The 19,996-nt window shown below is 38.8% G+C and overlaps 1 protein-coding gene and 1 pseudogene across 1 annotated transcript; one reads left to right on the forward strand and one right to left on the reverse strand.

Moving 5' to 3' along the window:
- Positions 1-1,130: 1,130 nt before the first annotated feature.
- LOC149813868 (uncharacterized) lies at positions 1,131-2,156 on the forward strand. The gene is made up of 2 exons (XM_089991498.1): positions 1,131-1,213; positions 1,712-2,156. Exons 1-2 carry the CDS (start codon positions 1,143-1,145, stop codon positions 1,968-1,970), a joined length of 330 nt encoding a protein of 109 aa, XP_089847624.1. The 5' UTR covers positions 1,131-1,142; the 3' UTR covers positions 1,971-2,156.
- A 708-nt stretch (positions 2,157-2,864) lies between these two features.
- Positions 2,865-19,996, reverse strand: part of LOC149813869 (metalloendoproteinase 4-MMP pseudogene) — a 33,148-nt pseudogene continuing 16,016 nt past the window's right edge.

Here is a 19,996-nt window from a genome sequence, read left to right on the forward strand (position 1 = left end):
GTGGCGGGCTTGTGGGAGGGCAGAATCTTACAAAGCCAGGCAACTTTCGACCGCCTCCATTGCTCGGGAAGCTCCCCCAGGTCCTTCACCTCCAAGGGAGGGCCTGCCGATGTCCAAACGTCTCCGTCCAAACCCGAAGGGTCAACTCCGGCAAACCTCTCACCCTCAACCTCATCCTCAGTGGTTCTTTGGTCCTGCAATTCGAGGGAAGAGGCGGGCAGAGTGCCGTGGAGGAGGAGGTGGCGGCAGCGGCGGCGCCGGGAGGTGAGGTGGATTCTGTTGTGGTGGTGAATGTGGGCATGGGGAGGAGCCCATTGACAATGGCGCCAACCTGCTCGTCACCGTCCTCGACGGCGGATTTTGGCAGGAAAGGGGCGGTTTGTAGGGACTACACAGATGCGTACGCTTTAGAAGTGAAGCGCGTTTCGACTTGAGGTGTGCGCTTCACATGAGTGAAGAGTGTGTTTCAAGCCTGAAACACCTCAATGCAACGCATCAATACCTTGAGTGTGTGCTTCGCACGCTTCAGGTATTGAGGCGTACGCCTCTCACAACACTGTCTAGGACCTTCCTTTCTAAAGTTTCTTGGCACTTTTTTTTCTTTTCCTCCGTTCTCTTATAATTACAAGTTATCCCTTATTTTCTTAATTTCTTCCCTCTTTTTTTTCACCTTTGACTATAAGTCCAGATTTGTTTTGCTGGTTTTACACTTGAAACACATATCACGGTTTTGCAGTTCTTGCCATGTGCTTCACCTATTCTTGTACATTAAATCCTATGCCATCGATCAGTGATCCCACAGTACCAGTCCGTACCCTTTTCCTTGGGCATTACGATTCTGGCTCCTGTATGAGCCACACTAGCACACGCGCACACACGCACACACGCACATATAGGATGCTGTGTGGCTGGTCGTGCGTTCCAGTCCCTCTCACCCCACCAAAGACTTTAGAACACCACAATAATACATCTTCTGTCGGTCTTTCAACTGATGATGGCTGCTATCTGACTCTGGGTAGACACCACACTACCGCATATATTTACCTTTCTTCTGTGCCCTTTTCTATCATTCTCTTCCTTCGCAGTTTTGCTACACTTCTCAGGAGGCCATGGGGGAACATGACCTTTCCTCAGTCTGCTGCATGTGTGGGGATGTTGGTTTTCCCACCAAGCTCTTCCTCTGCACCAGATGTTGCGCTCGTTACCAGCACTCGTATGTTCTCTATCACCACCCTTCTCCTCTTTCTCTTCCCCATCTTCATCAACACTACCATTCATTTTAAGGTCTAGAACTAGGAATAGAGGCTCAGAAGAATTGTTGGTTTAGGAGATAATTATGGACTAGCCAGAGACTCAGATATGAGATCTTGTGCAACCTTAGGTAGGTTAATAAGGAGCCCCATTGAGTCTGTGAATTTCTTCGTTTAGACTTGAGGTGAGTATAGGGTTCCTGCTTTTTAGGTCTTTGAAAACTAATCATGACCCAATATTTCGTTAATCATTATGGTTATGACCCTTTATTTTAATTATTAGTATCTTCCTTGTTATTGCCATCACCACCATCACTGCTAAACCACTGTGACCATGGTCTGTTATTCAACTCAGAACCATCACCATCATCATGATGGTTTTAACCTTGCTGCAATTACTTTTCCATTGATGTTACTATCTTCTGGTTGGTTAAGAGTGATGAGAGATTATGGTTTTGCAGGTATTGTAGTAACTACTACAATGAACTGGGAACGTCTGGGGTGTGCGACTGGTGCCAATCGGAAGAGAGAAATGGCATGGTTTGCTGGACAAAGTTGGACAAGAAAGAGGGAGGAAGCCTAAGCCGACATGAGAATTCTAGCAGCAAGAATCATAAGGATAACTTGGAGAGCCATGAGAAAGGCAAGAATTCAGGTGGGGCATCGTCTTCAAGGCCTGCTAATCGTAGGTACAAGCTGCTCAAAGATGTCATGTGTTGAAAATGGTATGCTGGTTTATGAATCAAACCTTCTTTGTAAATGTTGGTGAGACGTTTGTTTAGTAGCATCAGTGCTCATCCATGTACAGCGCCTTTTTTTGTGTTTTTCCTTAAAAGGTCAAAGTATGTAGAAGAATGTTCTATACTAGAGACTTCTTTGATGATGATGATGGTTTTGTTTGGTGAGTTGCAGCTACTTTAGTCATCAGTCTTTTCATCAGCATGCTTATTTTTGCTAGGTGCTACCCTGATATTCCAATACAACGTTCATGGGGATATTGATTGGATGTTGATTTCATGTGAGTATGGTCTTCAGCATGGTGGGTAGCGTCTGTCTGTTAAATATCGTTGTCATGATCATTGTCGTTATTTTTATTAAAGTTGTGGCTATTATTGAACAAATGCAACATTTTGATACTGCTTTAAATATGTAGTAGTGAAAGTCAAGAGTGTCATGAATGAGCCTCATTTGGGGTCTTGCACGTTGGAAAGAACAGTTATTATGGTTACCCATATCTCTTTATGTCTGTTTATTTACCATACCATATTCTTCAAGATTTGATGAACATTTGCTGGAAGTTGCTGATGAACAGATTCCGATAAACTTATGCTGGGTCTGAACAAGTCCAACCTCCCCATTTTCTAGAATCCCATTCTTATATATTGTTGCTACTATTATTAATCTTTATATCGAAAAACAATAATGGGAAGGTGATGATGATGGTAGTGGGGTTTGGTTGAGTCATGTGGATGGCATGTTTCAGATCTATAGGATTTTCACAAGGGATGCATTGGTTCTCACAGAGAGTTCTACCGCATTTATAGTGACCTGTTGTAGTACTTTACAAAAGTAGTTGCTACTGCCTTGCAGCTTTTAATTCATGCATGGATGACGTCACCTCTCATCTCTTTGCTTCTTTGCTCTGCCTGATGATGTAGGCACTGCATCAGAGAAAATTATGGTCATCTTGGTCACCAGATTGCCCCTATTCATCAGGTAGGGATTAGGGAAAGCAAAGAAAAAGGGTCCCTGTTTCTGTGTGTTCTCTGGTGAAATCTATTGTATAGTTTTTGTGAATTTTTTTTCTACAGAGAAAGCTGGGGTTGGGCAGACCCTTACCAGTTATACAATCATGATTCGAACTTGCAACGTCCCAACATATGCCGACTTGCACTAAAGCGCTCCTGCCAGACAAGATGAGCCCCTGTTGGTATAGTTTTTGTGAAATTAAGAGGAGGTTTTGGTCATTTCCTTAAAATCAGAGAGATATCATTTTATAATATCTAAGAAATATAAGGCGTTTATTGATACATGGGTGGATGGTTTTGGTAGGTGTCCCCTGCACGTGCTTTGTGCCTGAATAGGAACGCATGTCAGCACATGCGGACGCATAAAGGGCCCATACTTGTTGGTCAAACACATCAATTCCACAAGAAGACGAATTTGACTCTTGACTTTTTAAACATAGAGGTAAATTGTGTGGGGCCCAGGCGTATGATTCTCGTGAAAATGGTTGTTTTTATCGTTTTGACATTAAAAGGGGAGTACTTGGATTTTGACAGCCTCTGTTTGTGGACTTTAAGAACTTGAGGACTTAGAATGACACGTTGGACACAGGGATATGGCTTTGCCAATATTCAGCCTATGCCACAAATTTCGGCGATATTTTGAAAATATCTTATATATATTTTAAATAAAATATCACCTGTTTTGAAAAAGTATAGCATTTTTATCTTAGAATTAATGGAATAAAAACAAATTTCCAATGTTTCAAATATTTTTATATATTCATGCATACTGACTTTTTCTCATTTTTTTCTAAAGAAATTCGAGATTTTCTTCCAAAAAATGTGAAGGATTTGACAATTATATTCTCTTTGTTAAGGAATTCAAAACATAGATTTGGAAGGAATTGAAAAAGTATATCATTTTTATCCTAGTATTAATGGAATAAAAACAAAATTGCAATGTTTCAAATATTTTTATATATTCATGCATACTGACTTTTTCTCATTTTTTTCTAAAGAAATTCAAGATTTTCTTCCAAAAAATGTGAAGGATTTGACAATTATCTTCTCTTTGTAAAGGAATTCAAAACAAAGATTTGGAAGGAGATGGCTGATGTGGATTATTTCCCCCATTAATTTTCACACAATTCCACAAATTCACTTGTCTTAAAAGACCAAATTCATAAATTGAAAACCTTGAATTTTCATAGTTGCATGAATTCCCTGTGGTTCGTTCTACTTCCAAGCTGGTGCTGAGAGAGCGTTTGACGCACCGGATACAGTAGTCTGCAGCGTCAGGGACAAATTTGTCAAAGTAGCGAGGGTACAACAATTATGTCCCACTAAGGAGGAACACAAATGTTACCCGCGTGCCACTTTGGAGGGACGAAATTGTCTCGCATTTGATGCATCCAGAAGGGCCCACGCGAGACATGACGCAATAGTCTGGTGGACGATCGTATCCCGAGAATCAAACGTGGGCCAAGTATTTCTTCTGATTATGTGACATCGTTGTCCTCTTTAGGAAAATAGATTCTATTATATATATGACATCTTTCAGGAAAAATGGGTTATCAATATGACAAGAAATTCCATCCACAGTCAAACTATTCGATGCCAAAATTCTCGAAAATGTAACAAACGTTCTGAAGGGCTAGGCGTTCTAGTGTTTGTCAATGCCTTGCGCTTTACCATAAAAATCCTAGCACAAATATATACATATGGTAACTAAAATATGTAAACAGGTATGCACCAAAATATTCATAGATTATTTATTTTTATTTTTTAAATTTCACCATACTGATGTGATCTAGATGCTTGGTTTTATAGAAACAGACTTTTAGATCATCCAATTACGATGTATAAGAAGGATCTTTAAAGGCTTGAAAATCAACGACTCTGAATTTTCGTAAATATTCAAGCATACAAAATCACATTTCTTGATTCGATTGCGATGATCCAATAGTCGATTCCTAAGCAAATGGACCACACAAAATCCATCTGCAGTGTTAGATTTGCAAAAAACCCTATGAAAATCTCGGTTGTACTAGTTTACATATTTAAGTTCCCCTATATATATAATGAATTTTCTTGATGAAAAATTGGTTCCTCCTCCCCTCCATATATTGTGGACAGCACATATTTTCAATGTTCTAAGTTGTGTTTTGCATATCATACCTTACTGATGTTTTCGGCATGTTTCATTTGCTATGAATCGACTGCTAGATTGTGTTTTTCTGATAAAAAATGATTTTATGAGCTTTAAAATTTATGAAATTTTTGTGCCGTTTTTTTAAACCTGATAAAAACCTGTTCACAAATCATATTCAGGGTGATCCAAAAGTAGATTCCTGCTAAGAAAACCATGTAGATAATATCCATAAGGTCAGATAAAAAAAATAACAAAAAAATGAAAATTTTGAAAAATCATGATTGTCCATTCCATCGCACCGAGATAGAAGAAACTCTTTTCTCGAGATATACTGCTGATACAAACATAAATGTTATGATAAATCACAGGTCTTTCATCTAAGCAACAATAGTAGTGCAATATTTTAAATGTTTAAAATGGTTAAATAAATTTCACATTTCTTTGATATTTTTGAAATATCATTAATATTTGTTACATAGAGTTCAGAAAATAGTGACATATATCGTGATATCACTACAAGAAAAGTGTTATTTAGCGACGGAAATTTGTGATAGAAATAATCCGTCGCAACGTTGCTACAGATTAGCGTGAGAAAACTATCTGTCCTTAAAATTTAAATTAGTTGCGGAATTTGCAACAGAAAAATTCTATCGTCAATGTTGTCGTTAATTTGCAACGAACAAATTTCGTCTCACACTCCATCACAACTTCACGACGGATGAGCGACACCATTTTTTCGTCGCTACTCCATTGCAAATTTGTGATGATGTTTGCAACAAACTTTTTCCGTCGCTAAATAACCCGTCAAACCCTAATGCAAGGCCCTTTCATTTTTCTTTCTGTTTCATTCTGTCGTCTGTCGCCCTTCGCTTGTCGTTCGCCGCCCGTCGCCAGTCGTCCGTTAGCCGTCGCCCGCCGCCCGCCGCCCTCTCCTTCACCTCCTCCTTCTTCCCGCACTCCATCTCTCGTCGTCGTGTGCCACTGTCGCTGACCCCCGAGCATCGACGTTGTTGTGTGTCGTGTGCCGACGACCCCAAACAACCCGATTCGTTGACAACACCTCATGGTAAGATAGAGTTCGAACACAACTGGGCTCTCACCCTCTCTGGCGCCCGCTTTCAAGGGTCTTGGGTCTAGTCCATCGGTGAAGACGCTTCTACAAACTACAGTTCGGTAGGCGAAGCCTACAGATTCTCAAGCTTAGCTATTTCTGGTTCACACCCCATTGCTAGGGGAATCCTTGTAAGTTTCTTTTCCTCCACTTATTGATATGCTTAAACTCAGCGGGTGGCCTCACCTGACCTGGGGTCGCTAAGTTGAGATGAGTAATCACCTTTAGATTTTCAGCAAATTTTTGACGCTTCATGCAAGCTACGACAATCCATCGCACACAGAGTGCATGGCTATGGTAATCCCCCGCTTGCCTCACCGCATCGTGCCATGAGCCAATATTTCAGTCGACGGGACACCGATAAAAAAAGGCACCACAAGCCAATACTCTGTTTGTACATTTATGCTTTGCAGGTGCGTAGCTAAGCTAATTGCGCGATGCTTAGTGCTAAGCATCGCATGCAGCTAAAAATGTCATGCAAAAAGAAATAAGAAAAATGCAAAGGCAAAAACATGCAAATCGGGTAAATACTCGTGGTGAGTAAGTGATGCAGGTGCATCACATGTTATTTAATTTCTTGGATGAAACACTTTTTTGTTCACACACTCACTTAGTTGTAGATATCTAGGACTACTTTTATAAAGTTCAGAGATCATGCTGAGCATGATTTGGATGTATGAAAATAGAAGTGCTCTTATTTTTGGAGTTCGGATTCCATGCTAGTCATGGTAGTAGATAGCGGGATATTGGAGTGTGTTTGCTGCAGGTACATGTTTGACATTGTTTTGATATGAATGATTTGAATGTATTGCAATTTTTGATGTGACTGTATCCATGCTTGCATGAAGTTATTTTCAATTTGATTGTGCCTTTCATGTAAAATTGTATCATGAAAACATGCTTCAAATGAATGTATCGTGTTTATGAATGTGATTTCATCATTCTAAATATCCTTGTGATAAGTGTAAATATGATGTGATTGTTTTGCACATGAAAATATTAAGTTATCAACATTTGCATCATAGTTCTTGTGATTGAATGACATCATATATATATATATATATCAAATCATTACATACATCATCAATGCATGATAAATTAGATATTTTCTTTATCATAGCATTTTTATGATTCTCTTTTAACTGGTTAGGATAATATCCGTAACATCATAAGACAAAATGGTTGCAAACAGTGAATGGATGTATCGTAGGATGGTTGACAATGATATATCACTTGAATATATGGATGGTTTTGACAGTTTTATTAAATTAACATTCGCAAGTGTCAGTACAATGAATCCCACTGGTCGGATCAGGTGCCCCTTCACGATGTATAAGAACAATCGATTTATAGAACCTCATGGCGTTAGACATCACCAATACAGGAAGAGTTTTGTGAGTGATTATCAAAATTGGATGCTTCATGATGAAGAATTGTGTAACAATTTTAACGCATGGGTGGATGTGGTGCACGATAATCCATATGTGGATTTGATATGTGATGCCGCAGAACCAGAACTGGGTTCTGTTATAGGTCCTAATGATGTACCAACTTGGGTAGAGGAAGAAGCAACAATGTTACAATGGGTACATCATAAATGGTTATCGATTCCATACAAAAGACTATGGTGTAAACAAGTCAACGATGAATAGTGGCATGTGTGTCAAGGGTAGTAGCAACGGTGAAAATGAACATGACTACTACGGTGTTATAGAAGAAATAATGGAGTTGACTTACTTAGGCATAAATAACAGGGTAACTTTATTCAAGTGCCATTGGTTTGATCCCACAACACAAGAGTCGACAAAACCTCAGGCATTGTGAAGGTGAATCATAAATCATGGTTTGAAACATATGAAGCATTCATATTAGCCTCGCAAACTCAACAAGTTTACTATACTTCATATCCGAATATAAGGAAGTCAGATAGAAATGAATGGTGGGTAGTTTGCAAGGTGAAATCTAAACTATACCCCAAGTATGATCAGTTACAGGAAGACAAGATTGCTGAAGAGGATGATTACTATCAATCAGATGATATGTATGACTTCTCTTATGGTCACGATGTCACACATGATCTGCATGTCACATCTCTATTGTCCGATGACTCACGTATGAAAAAATGTGATCTAAATGATATACCAAGTGGATGGGCGCTCAATGAAGAAGAAGACAAAGACTACGAAGAGGAGGAGGAGGAAGAAGAAGAATATGAAAGTCAAACAAGTGATGAGGAAACATACTCGAGCTAGTGAAATACATCTTGTAATACATATCACATCACTTTCTCATATGCTCTTATGTTTGTATTTCGGAGACCATGCTATTCATGGTTGTAGTTAGCGGGATATTGGAGTGTGTTTGTTGCAGGTACATATTTGACATTGTTTTGATATGAATGATTTGAATATATTGCAATGTTTGATATGACTGTATACATGCTTGCATGATGTTATTTTCGATTTGATTATGTACCCTTGAAGATATAAAGTTGTGTAACTGATCCAAATAAATTTTTTATTTGTTAGAATATGGTTTGTGGAGGTCACAGTGATCGAGCACCCAGTGGTAACCAGTCTCAACCTTAATCTTAACGGACTGCTTCAATAGGTATATCATTTAACTAATTATATACCTGATTAGTTTAAATGTGCATTGTGTGAATTTCTAACTTATTTTTCTAAAAATGATGTTTCGCCTGCACATGACTCACCTACACCAGCTATTCATACACGTCACGAGACAACGCCGGATGCAGGATCTTCTCAGTCTGACACACGATGACTTATTCAAACAGTGTATATCGATAGTCGATCGTAAGCATTTTATTTTCACTTATCCAATACTTATCTTATAAATAATATATATCGATAATCAATTGTTAATGTGTACCAATTCATGTACAGCGCGAGGTTCGAACCACAAGAAGTAATACGAGAAATTAGACAGTCACTAGTTCAACATCTTCCTTGACCGATCGCTCAATGAAAAGAGTACCTGAAGAAGGTGTTGGACAGATTATGGTCCTCATTCATGGCTAATGTGTTTCATATTTATTTTTTTGTTATAGTCATGTGTACTAATTTTTTGAAATTATTTATAGACTTTGAATCACTTTGTGACTACGAATGAGAAGCAAGACGCGAGGCGGGTGTGGTAGAAGGTGGTTGTCAGTCGATTTGCAGACATGCTGCACAATATGAAGATTGTAGCAATAAAAGCATCTGGTGGGATAGATGATCCACTGTAGTGCAAGGGCCATGACCCTCCTACTATCAGGTCAGATTATTGGGATGCAATGTGTGGTAAGTAGGCGGGCCATGAATTTCGAAACCACTCAACAAAGGCTGCACAAAACTGAGCGAAGATGCTTGATGCCCATCTACACACAGATGGATTTAGGACTTTAGGGAGCCACCTGAAGAAAATGGTAACTCATTAATATATATATTATCAAATTTATAAGTATTGTTACATACTTTTTAATTGATTTTTTTATCATTTAAGCTCGCAGGAAGCAGAAAAAAGGAGGCATTTGCCTTACAAGGATGCGTTTGTTGAAACACATAAACGTAAAAGCATGTGAAAGTTCATATCAGAGAAGGCAAGAGCGACAACGGTATGTATTTATTGTATTAATAAACATTATAATAGACAAGTTACTATTAATATTCTAATTCTTAATTATTAATCTATATTTAATCATTACTTTATAGGAGTCATACAAGGAGCATATGGTAGATTGATATGGCGATGACTCCACACAACATCCACCTTTTGATCTTGCAGCATGGGTGACTGCAACCAGTGAACCAAAAAAATGTCGTGTGTTTGGGTTTGGAAGTAATATGAACATCACACCAGTCGTTGCCTCCTCCAGCCAGGGCTCTCAGAGTTCTCCCGCCAGCATCAACTCTCAATGTCTGATTGACCCTGATAATTCTTGGGATGATGTCCGCCAGCTTGTTAAGGACACAGTGCGTGACTATTTACATGAAGTCATTTTCGACATTGTCCGTAATGAGTTGTGCAACTTTTTTTGGGACAGAAGAACTTCGTCTGCAGGTGCCTGTCAGGTATGAAAGTTTCATATCATTTGTTCAATATCGTTAGATTTCAAGCTAGTATATGTATGATTTCATCACATATGAGCATGATTTCATCATTATGAAAGTTTTTTTACCATCTTATAACACATAAATTCATGATTGAATCACTATGAAAGTTTTTGACAACCGTAGAACACATATTAGCATGATTTCATCATTATGATTTTTTTTTTACTGCCTTAGAACACATATATGCATGATTTCATCACTATGAAAGTTTTTTCACTGCCTTATAACACATATATGCATGATTGAATCACTATAAAAGTTTTTTGACAACATTAGAACACATATAAGCATGATTTCATCACTATGAAAGTTTTTTGTCAACCTTAGAACACATATATAAGCATGATTTCATCACTATGAAAGTTTTTTGACAACCTTAGAACACATATATAAGCATGATTTCATCACTATGAAATTGTTTGACTGCATTATAACACATATATGATGATTGAATCACTATGAAAGTTTTTTGACAACCTTAGAACACATATCTGCATGATTGAATCATTATGATTTTTTTTTTACTGCCTTATAACATTTATTTGACAACCTTATAAACCATATATGCATGCTTGAATCACTATGACATTTTTTTGACAACCTTAGAACACATATCTGCATGATTAAATCACTATGAAATTTTTTTGTTAGCCTTAGAACACATATCTGAATTCTGTTAATATCCTTCACTTTATTGCTAGCTAGTCTATGTGTAATTCATTCATGTTACTTTGATTGCCTTAGATTAGGTGCGTTGCATATAATTTATTTCATTATATTTTGTTTATCAATACTAACCTTTTGATTCTCTTATAGGATGCTGGAGATAATCAAGATAGAGGAGCTGATGGAGGCATGGTTGAAGGGGTATATCAAGACAATGAAGAGGATGATGCTCATAATCTTGGCGATGATTAGATTCATGTGTTGAATTTGTTGCACCTTCTTGTTGTTTAAAACAAAACTCTTTGTATATGTTCACTTATAAATAATTAGAACTTGGCGAGGATTATAGTGGATCGATAATTTTTTTCATCCTGTATCTTGTGTTAAATTTGTTTCACCTGCTTTGTATATGTATTTTTTATGTGGACTTTATTTTTTATACACAGGATATATAAATTGTATAACAAGAAAAATTTTCTTACTATTTATATTTGAAACAATTTTTTTGTATTTTTTTTATTCTTTGTGACGGATTAGCAACGGATAATATCCGTCGCTAATTAGTATTAGCCTTCAATTTAGCAATGGATTAGGGATGGATATTTATCCATCGCAAAATTAAATCGGTCGATGTTTTGCATTGGATTATAATCTATCGTAATTTTGTTGCTACATTAGCGACGGATGTGTATCTATCGCAAAACCAAATCTCTATGGATTAACGACGGCCTCATGATGAATCATGGCATTTGCTAATCCATCGCAAATTAGTGACGAAAGTAGTGACATATATGTTTCGTCGCTAATTAGCGACTAGGAAATTATGATGAAAGTTATCCATGGATAAGCTGTTCAGCGATGGATTATGACCGTCCCTAATCCATAGATTTCTTGTAGTGTATTTTTAAAATTAGCATGCTTTTTTGTCACCAATTTTAAAAATTCCCAAAAGTGATGATATTTTTAAAATAATGTGATAAATAAAAATATCATGATTTTATCATGACGTCGAGTGAAAGACTGGACCAACTTCCTACTTACTGCCATAGTTGGTGGAAGTCTTAAGCTCCATAGAGTAAAATATGGTAAAGGAATTCAGTTGCATTCCAAACAGTTGCACAAGTGGAAGTGGTAAATCCTCAGCCACTTATCTCAAATAGGCATGTGGAATTGCTAGAACTGCAAATTTTGAGGATTCCTTAACTTCATCCTTAGCGGACTACAGTTTCCAAACAAGGCCTTAGTTCTTCTAAAAAAGGTCAACCAACCCTAATTATGAAATGAACTTGAACAAAGTTGTTGCTATCCTTCTTTTCCACATCACCTCTACCTTTTCTTTTTATGTAATAGGCAAAAAATCACTGCACTCATCTGTTGCTAGTCTCTGGTTTTTGCTTGGTCCTGTGGACTAGTTGACTCGCGTGTGGCACATCAATGGGCTGCCTCTAAGCTTGATCCATGATAGATTGGGTCTTAAAATACTGACTTAGGCCCAACCCAAACAAACGGGGCCAAGCTAGTGGTGTAAACGGGTCAGACTTTGTTCAAATCTGGGGATTACTAAATCTAATTTTATTGGATCTAGCCTAATTGGGTTAAGAGATGAAAGAAAAGGTAATATACTGCATATGAATCTGACTAACCAATCGGATACATTTTACATGTTATCTAGTCAGCCCCATACTGAATCTAAATCTAATTAGTAATTACTAATAAGATTCAACTTGTTTCACTGAATTAGAGTAGTGGGATCCAGATTGAATCGTTTATGAGACTTGAACTGTTTACGTCCTTATGGGCATGAAGCACCCTTGCTCCATGCTCTCTCTCTCTCTCTCTCTCTCTCTCTCTCTCTCTCTCTCTCTCTCTCTCTCTCTCTCTCTCTCTCTCGTTTGGATCTTGCTAGTAGTGAGACTGCTCGGGCTTTTCACGGGCTCATATTGACCAAAACAAACCAAGCTTGAGTAAGGCAAGCTCGGCTGATGAGCTCGTTTACCACCCTGGTCAAAATAGTGACTGTCAATGAGATGAGAGAGCAGAACATTGGTTTAATTGTTGGCGTTTTCTTTAAAACAAATACAGAAAGCATACATATATTCACCATAGAGCGCGTGCAGGGAATTCAGCATTCTCCTCAGTCGATCGATGCCCACAATGAGCCCATGCCTTAGCTCAACAGTGAGCAGGACCTTATACCACGTAAATTGGATGTGGGATTTGGGTAGGATTACATCTACGAATCTCTCATAATCTTTGTAGCATCCTACCCCCTTATATAATGGGAGAAATAAGCAGTTACGTGAATGTGGTGTCTCCACGTTCACGTAACTCCCACCCACTAACCCCATTATGTGGTTACTAATGTGACCCACTAATGGCTGTCAAATCGAGTCACCCTGTGGGTTGGACCCAGACTCATTATATCCAACATTCTTCCACTTGACCCATTCACACCAAAAGTGTACTCAATCGAGGTGTATACCATTATCTCGATTTAATTATTCATGTGGGTTCACATGCCACCCTTTATCACAAGGATGAATCATATGAGTCATGGATATGAACACTCCTTTATGAAATATCATATTCTCATGTACTACACTACAATTCACCTTCAATGCTTATGTAAAACCCGTGAAATTTATGAAATTCTAAATGAATAAAAGGGAGCAGTTATGTGAAATAGGAAGATTTTAAGTTAGGCAGTACAATTTTTTTATGACTTGTGGTTTCTAGAACGAAACCTGTAACAAACTCTCAAAGGTGGTATTTGGATCCGGATCTTGGCAAGATCCGATAATCCGACCCGGTTCACAGGACCCAATGATAAATTAAATGGTTTCGGGATAATAGCGTGAGATCCGAAACACATTTAAGGTAAGAGAGGGCAAGTTTAAAAACCAACGGGTGAAAAATCCACTTGAAAATGGAAGAAATCCATCAACAAGGAAATACGTCCAAATTTGACATAAAAAAAATTTTCTTGCAATAGTAAACACCAAGTGATGATGTGGTGTAGTGGTAGGACGCACGGTTGTGTGGAGCCACAACTCAAGTTCAAAACCCCGGAGCGCCCACGCAGAGGTGAAAAACATTATTTTTTTATGAAATCCGGAATGAAACTGAAAAGGGTTAAATACAATTTAATTCATACACATTGCAACAAAAAACAACATAGCATAAGTGGTGGGGTAGTTGCCCCTTTGGTGGAAGACCTTGGTTCAAAACCCCTTGTGTATGAATTTTTTCTTTTTGCACAAAAAGGGGATGATGTTGACAAAAAAAAAAAACTCTATTTCATAACCACCTCCCACAAAAAACGTGTGGGAGTGTTTTTAGGTTCTCTTTTTTTCAAGAAACAAGGAAAAATCCCACCAAATGAGGGAGGGTACCAATAAAGAAGAAAAAATGGAGGTTGTAGGGACTTGTGCAAAGGAGAGGAGTGGGTAGATTTGAAATTTCTAGCCCCACTAAAAAGGTGGGCTGGAAGTTAGGTTTTTGAAAAACCAATACTCCCCTTAGTGAGGAGGGAAGGAGTTAAAGAGGAGGGGGAAAACGTGTAGCATTTCTCTCTCTCTCTCTCTCTCTCTCTCTCTCTCTCTCTCTCTCTCTCTCTCTCTCTCTCTCTCTCTCTCTCTCCACCCATCTTCTCTTCCACCGTGGTGGTCGGCCATTGTAGCTGGACGTGTCGACCTCCCCTGCTGATCGTGTGGACTCCATCGCGGAAGTGGTGTGCGGCTCCAACGAAGGAAGAAAGTGGTGCAGCAGTGCCATTGTGAGATTCCAACAAGAGGTAAGGGGTGTTATGCTTATATGTTGTATTCCTTGTCGTGTGGTACGATTATGAGGCTGGTGTTCACCAAAACCCAGTATGAAACCATACCCACCGTGGTTAGTTATGAGTTTCCAACCCAGCACGGTTGAACACAGGTGCTATATAACACATATAAAGTTATGCATAGACGTATATAGATATACCTATATAGGTATGTTTATATATGTATCTGGATAGTTATTAAATGCTCTTTCTTTCGGTTAATTAAGGCTGTATAATATTTATTATATTGGTTCTGTGATTAGTGCATTGTGTCTATTTTGTAAGGATATACAAAGATAAGTTCTCGATTTTCTACGGTGTGAATGGTCATTGGAGAAGACTTGAGTTTCTTTACAAAACGTTAAATCTGTTATGAGAATGGTCATGAAAGACCTGAGTTTTCTTTACAAAATGTTAAATCTGTTATGTGAATGGTCATGCGTGAAAGACCTGAGTTTTATGCACAAAACGTTAAATCTGTTATGTGAATACTTGAGTTTGTTTTTTTTTTCTCACAAACATTAATGCTGTTATGTAAAGGGTCATGCGTGAAGACCTGAATTTGTTTTTTTTACAAACATTAATGCTGTTATGTAATGGGTCATGCGTGAAGACCTGAATTTTTTTTTTCAAACTTTAAAACTGTTATGAAAAGGGTCATGCTTGAAGACCTGAATTTTTTTTTTCAAACTTTAAAACTGTTATGAAAAGGGTCATGCGTGAAGACCTGAGTTGTTTTAAAAAAAAAAAATTGTTAAATCTGTTAGGTGGATGGTGGTTAGTTAAAATCTGGAAGATAAAAAAAAAAAACCACAGTCAAAGTGTTGGCAACCAAACATTTTTTTTGTATTAAGTCCATGAATAGGGATCTGTGTTTTATTTTTTTTCCATTATTTGAAAACTGGAAAAATATATATATATATATGCGTGGTCTTTTCCTCATTGAATCAATATTATTCTTTTTGTTTATTGCATCTCAAGCATATTAGTTTATGACTGTATTCTTTGTTTACCCATGGTCAAAAAAAAAAATTTCTGTCATGCATGTATTATTATTCTGTATGTATTTTATAGGCCCCTAACAAAAATTTTCATAAAGCGCTTACATATTATAATATGAACAAGAGGAATGAGATTTTTACTTAGAAATCCTTTAGGTTTACATGGTTTTAATTTTTACAACAGTCATTAGTTGATAATCAGACTGTGTGCATTTCTTTTATGGAACGCATTTGCTCTCACGTATATACATATATATATATACATATACATATATATATATATATATATATAATACGTAGATTTGTGTTGTGACCATGTATGGCCCTGCTATACATTCACACACGGGGCTGAGGAGCTGTGGTGAGTAGGCTGCAAATGGACCACACCTGTTGGGTGATCATATGACGTCGACACAGCGTGTTCGGCTGATCGAAACCGTGAATTATCACTTTGGTGATGCTGGCCTATCCAGCATATAGCTGGATCAACAACCCGTTAATGTTGCTTCCGGCTGAATGTCAGAGTTGTGTTTGGAACTCCATGTGAGTTTGCCAAAAACCACAGTACTCGTGCATGGGTTTGGCAAAAGACAGCTTGACCTTGGTTTTTGTTTTAGGTTGCACCATTGTTGCGGACCACGATGACCTGGTGGTCGTTGTACTCACGGGATGTGGTTAGTCATTTTCGCAACCCAATCGACCCACTTTAACCAAGTGGAAGTGTGTACACCAGGTTTGGGTGACAGTTGTGGCGAGGGCCACAATGGCACCGATAAGTCAAAATGTAAAGCGCATAAGGAGGGACAACAATGCTTGCCACCGATATGTTGTTATTTTAGGGTACAAAAGAGTACACCATAAAATTAAATTGTTGAACGTGGGTTTTCGGGCCAAGCCGATCCCAAGGAAACTTCACTCATTGGTGGTGCGTATGTCACTCAGACTATAAAATGCATACAATTGGTGTAAACCCCGTGGCGGGTTTGGGATTTTTGGAAAATTCACTGTGGTGCGATGACTCGCACATGAGAAACAAACAAAAGAATGTAAAACATCAAATCACATGGTTCTGGGTATACCTGGCAGAAGGTATATGTTACCGGACCCCTCGTAGTGCGATAGCTCGCACTTGGTAATAAAGAAAATGTAAAATAAAATATAAAACCTTTGAGATTCCAGGTATACCTGAAAGATGGTATATGTTACCGGATTCTCTGGGCTCTAGGTACACCTGAAAGATGGTGTATGTTATTGGACCCATGGTCTACCTTAGAGAGGGTAGGTGGTACAAGCTTCGTGGACATTCTTGTTTTCGTGAGAGCTAGGCGTCTCACCAGGTCCCTAGTCCACGAAGTTAGGGGACCAGGACTACCAGTGCGTCCTAGGTGGTAGATCCAAGTCTTCTGCAGAAGTACAGGGTGCATCCTAATTATTGTTCTAGCCACTGGGGAGTTCTCTCTCGGTCATTGACCGTCCCCTTTGGATATCCGTACGGCTAGTCATACGGGTCATTAAATAATAGACCCCCGTATGGTCTCGGTCCGCTACGAGGTCTATGCCTGTGCGTACCCACAGGGTAAGAGTAAGATAAACATTAAATAATTTAAGTTAAATGAAACACTCATTCTTGGAGAATCGTGAACTGTCGTTATGACTTTCGTAAAACTTGTAGAATCTATAGCTTATGCTAATGTGAATAAATGTAACTTTAGTTCAGTTATCTGTTGCACTGTATCAACGATTAGAAAGCATAATCATTTTCTTAGAATGATATAAATTTCCATGCTGGTTATATCTATAGTTGTTGCACATATTTGTACACATGACACTGAGCACCACATATAAATATAATGCTTCTTACGCAGACAGGGGAGTCTGACCCTTCTGCTTTAAATGTTTTTCAGGTAGTAATTAAATCGGAGCATCGTTGGCATCGTGTATGAAAGTAGTCAAGAAATCTCAGTTTTTCAGTGTTTACTGTTCGAACTCTGATTAGTAGATTTACATTTCTGTTATGGAATGTAATTAATGACATTAATGTTTTAATTAATGAATGGTATGTTTAGTACTTCTCTGTTTTATCCTGTAATGCACCCAACTTGTGTTTTTCGCACTTCCGCTATTTCAAAAAAAAAAATTACTCTAAAATTTTTACTATAAAAAGTTGGGGCGTTACAGCTTTGGTATCAGAGCGGGACTGAAAAATATGAGATTTTGGCTCTTCCAGCGACCGCGATGACTTTGTAAGTAGGGTATAATGTGATTTTAATATCTTAGGTGTAAATTAGTAAAATCGTATATTGTGTTTCTATGAAATTATAAATAGAGGATGGTGACAAATTCATTTTTTTTTTCTTTATTTAATGGTTTGTCCACATAGATGACGTGGTCAAATAGTTGCAATGACATAATGGAGACATTGCACAACCTGGCCGAGGTGGTTGGTCAACAGGCTTCGACAATGCAACAGATGGGCAATAATTTACATCAGGTTGCCCACGAGAAGAGTACAAACGGTGGGACTATGTCCTACAAGAAATTCATGGACATGGATTCTCCTGCTTTTTTCGGAAAGACGGATCCCGAAGCTGCTGAGAGTTGGATTCGGGATATTGAACGTATCTTCCGTGTACTGGAGGTGCCCGAGGAGCGTCGGGTGGACTTTGGGACTTATCGTCTTAAGGATCATGCTGAAAAGTGGTGGGAAACCACCAGGGCAGTCAAGTTTCAGGACGGCCCAGTATCCTGGACTGAATTTGTAGAAGTCTTCAATGCCACCTATTTTCCCAAGCACGAGAGGGCAAAGAAGATGCAAGAGTTCTTGGACCTGCAACAGGGTGAGATGTCCCTAGCAGACTACATCACTAAGTTCCACAGTTTGGAACGATATTGTCCGAACGTGTACACATCGGACGAGGATCGAGCAATTAAGTTTGCTCGAGGCTTGAAGATGGGCCTGAGGAACCGTCTATACACTCGAGGGCCCAAGAACCTAGAGGAGGCTATTCAGGTAAAAGATCATTTCTCTTCGTATCATAAGTTACATAAAAGTTTATAAGGTACCGTTAACCATTAAATGGTAATGAATTGTTCCTGTCTGTCCTGGACACACAAGTGGCGACTCTCCTTGATGACGACTGGAAGGAGGGACAAAGGTCGCAGAAGAACAAAATCGGGGTTCAAAAGCCCGAATTCAAGAAGAAGTTTAGTGGGAGGCGATTCCACCCTCAGAACAAGAAGCCACGACACGAGAATGACACCAAACCCAGGCCAGGACAAAATCAAAGGTGTCAGAAGTGCAATCGCTTTCACCCCGGACAACAATGTCCCCGTGAGACAGGAGGGTGTCTCTACTGTGGAAAAATGGGACATTATATCAAGGAGTGTCGGAAGAAACAAGCCGATGATGCACGGCGCGGCACTGGAGGACAGCAGCCTCAGCAGCACCGTGCACCACCACCACAGCCTCAGGCGGCTCCACAACGCGTAGCAGGACGCGTGTATGCCACCACAGCTGACCAATTGGAGACGGGGAACCTTGTGCAAGGTACCGTGCTTGTTTCGGGCCAAGCTGCCTTTGTCTTATTTGATTGTGGAGCTTCTCATTCCTTCATTTCTTTATATTTTGCAAAAGAACTTAGAATCCCCACAGAATCATTGAATCAAGAACTAGTAGTATGTAACCCTATAGGATTCAATGAAATTTGTGTGAACTATATGCCAGAAGTAGAAGTTATTTTAGGAGAACACGACTTACCTGCCAACCTAATTATACTTGACATGACCGAATATGATGTCATACTGGGTATGGATTCGCTCTTTGAACACTATGCTAGAGTCCTCTGTAGAGAAGGAAAAGTAATTCTGTCTCGACCGGATATGCCGGAAGTTGAATTTCGATTAGCAAGGCCTGGAATCAAGAAAAGGGTTATTTCGACTCTCAAGGCCCAAAAGTATCTCCGTCGGGGAGATATTGCTTTCTTAGTCAGTATGATCGGAGGAGAAGGAAAGCTGACTCCGATTGAAGAGCTGGAAATCGTCCGCGATTTTGTTGATGTATTCCCAGAAGAACTTCCTGAACTTCCTCCTCAGCGGGAAGTCGAGTTTGGGATTGAACTGATTCCAGGTACAAAGCCAATATCAAGAGCACCTTA

This window comes from Nuphar pumila, chromosome 16 (assembly GCF_984573655.1).
Source record: "Nuphar pumila chromosome 16, dmNupPumi1.hap1.1, whole genome shotgun sequence".
In the NCBI taxonomy this organism is placed as follows: domain Eukaryota; kingdom Viridiplantae; phylum Streptophyta; class Magnoliopsida; order Nymphaeales; family Nymphaeaceae; genus Nuphar; species Nuphar pumila.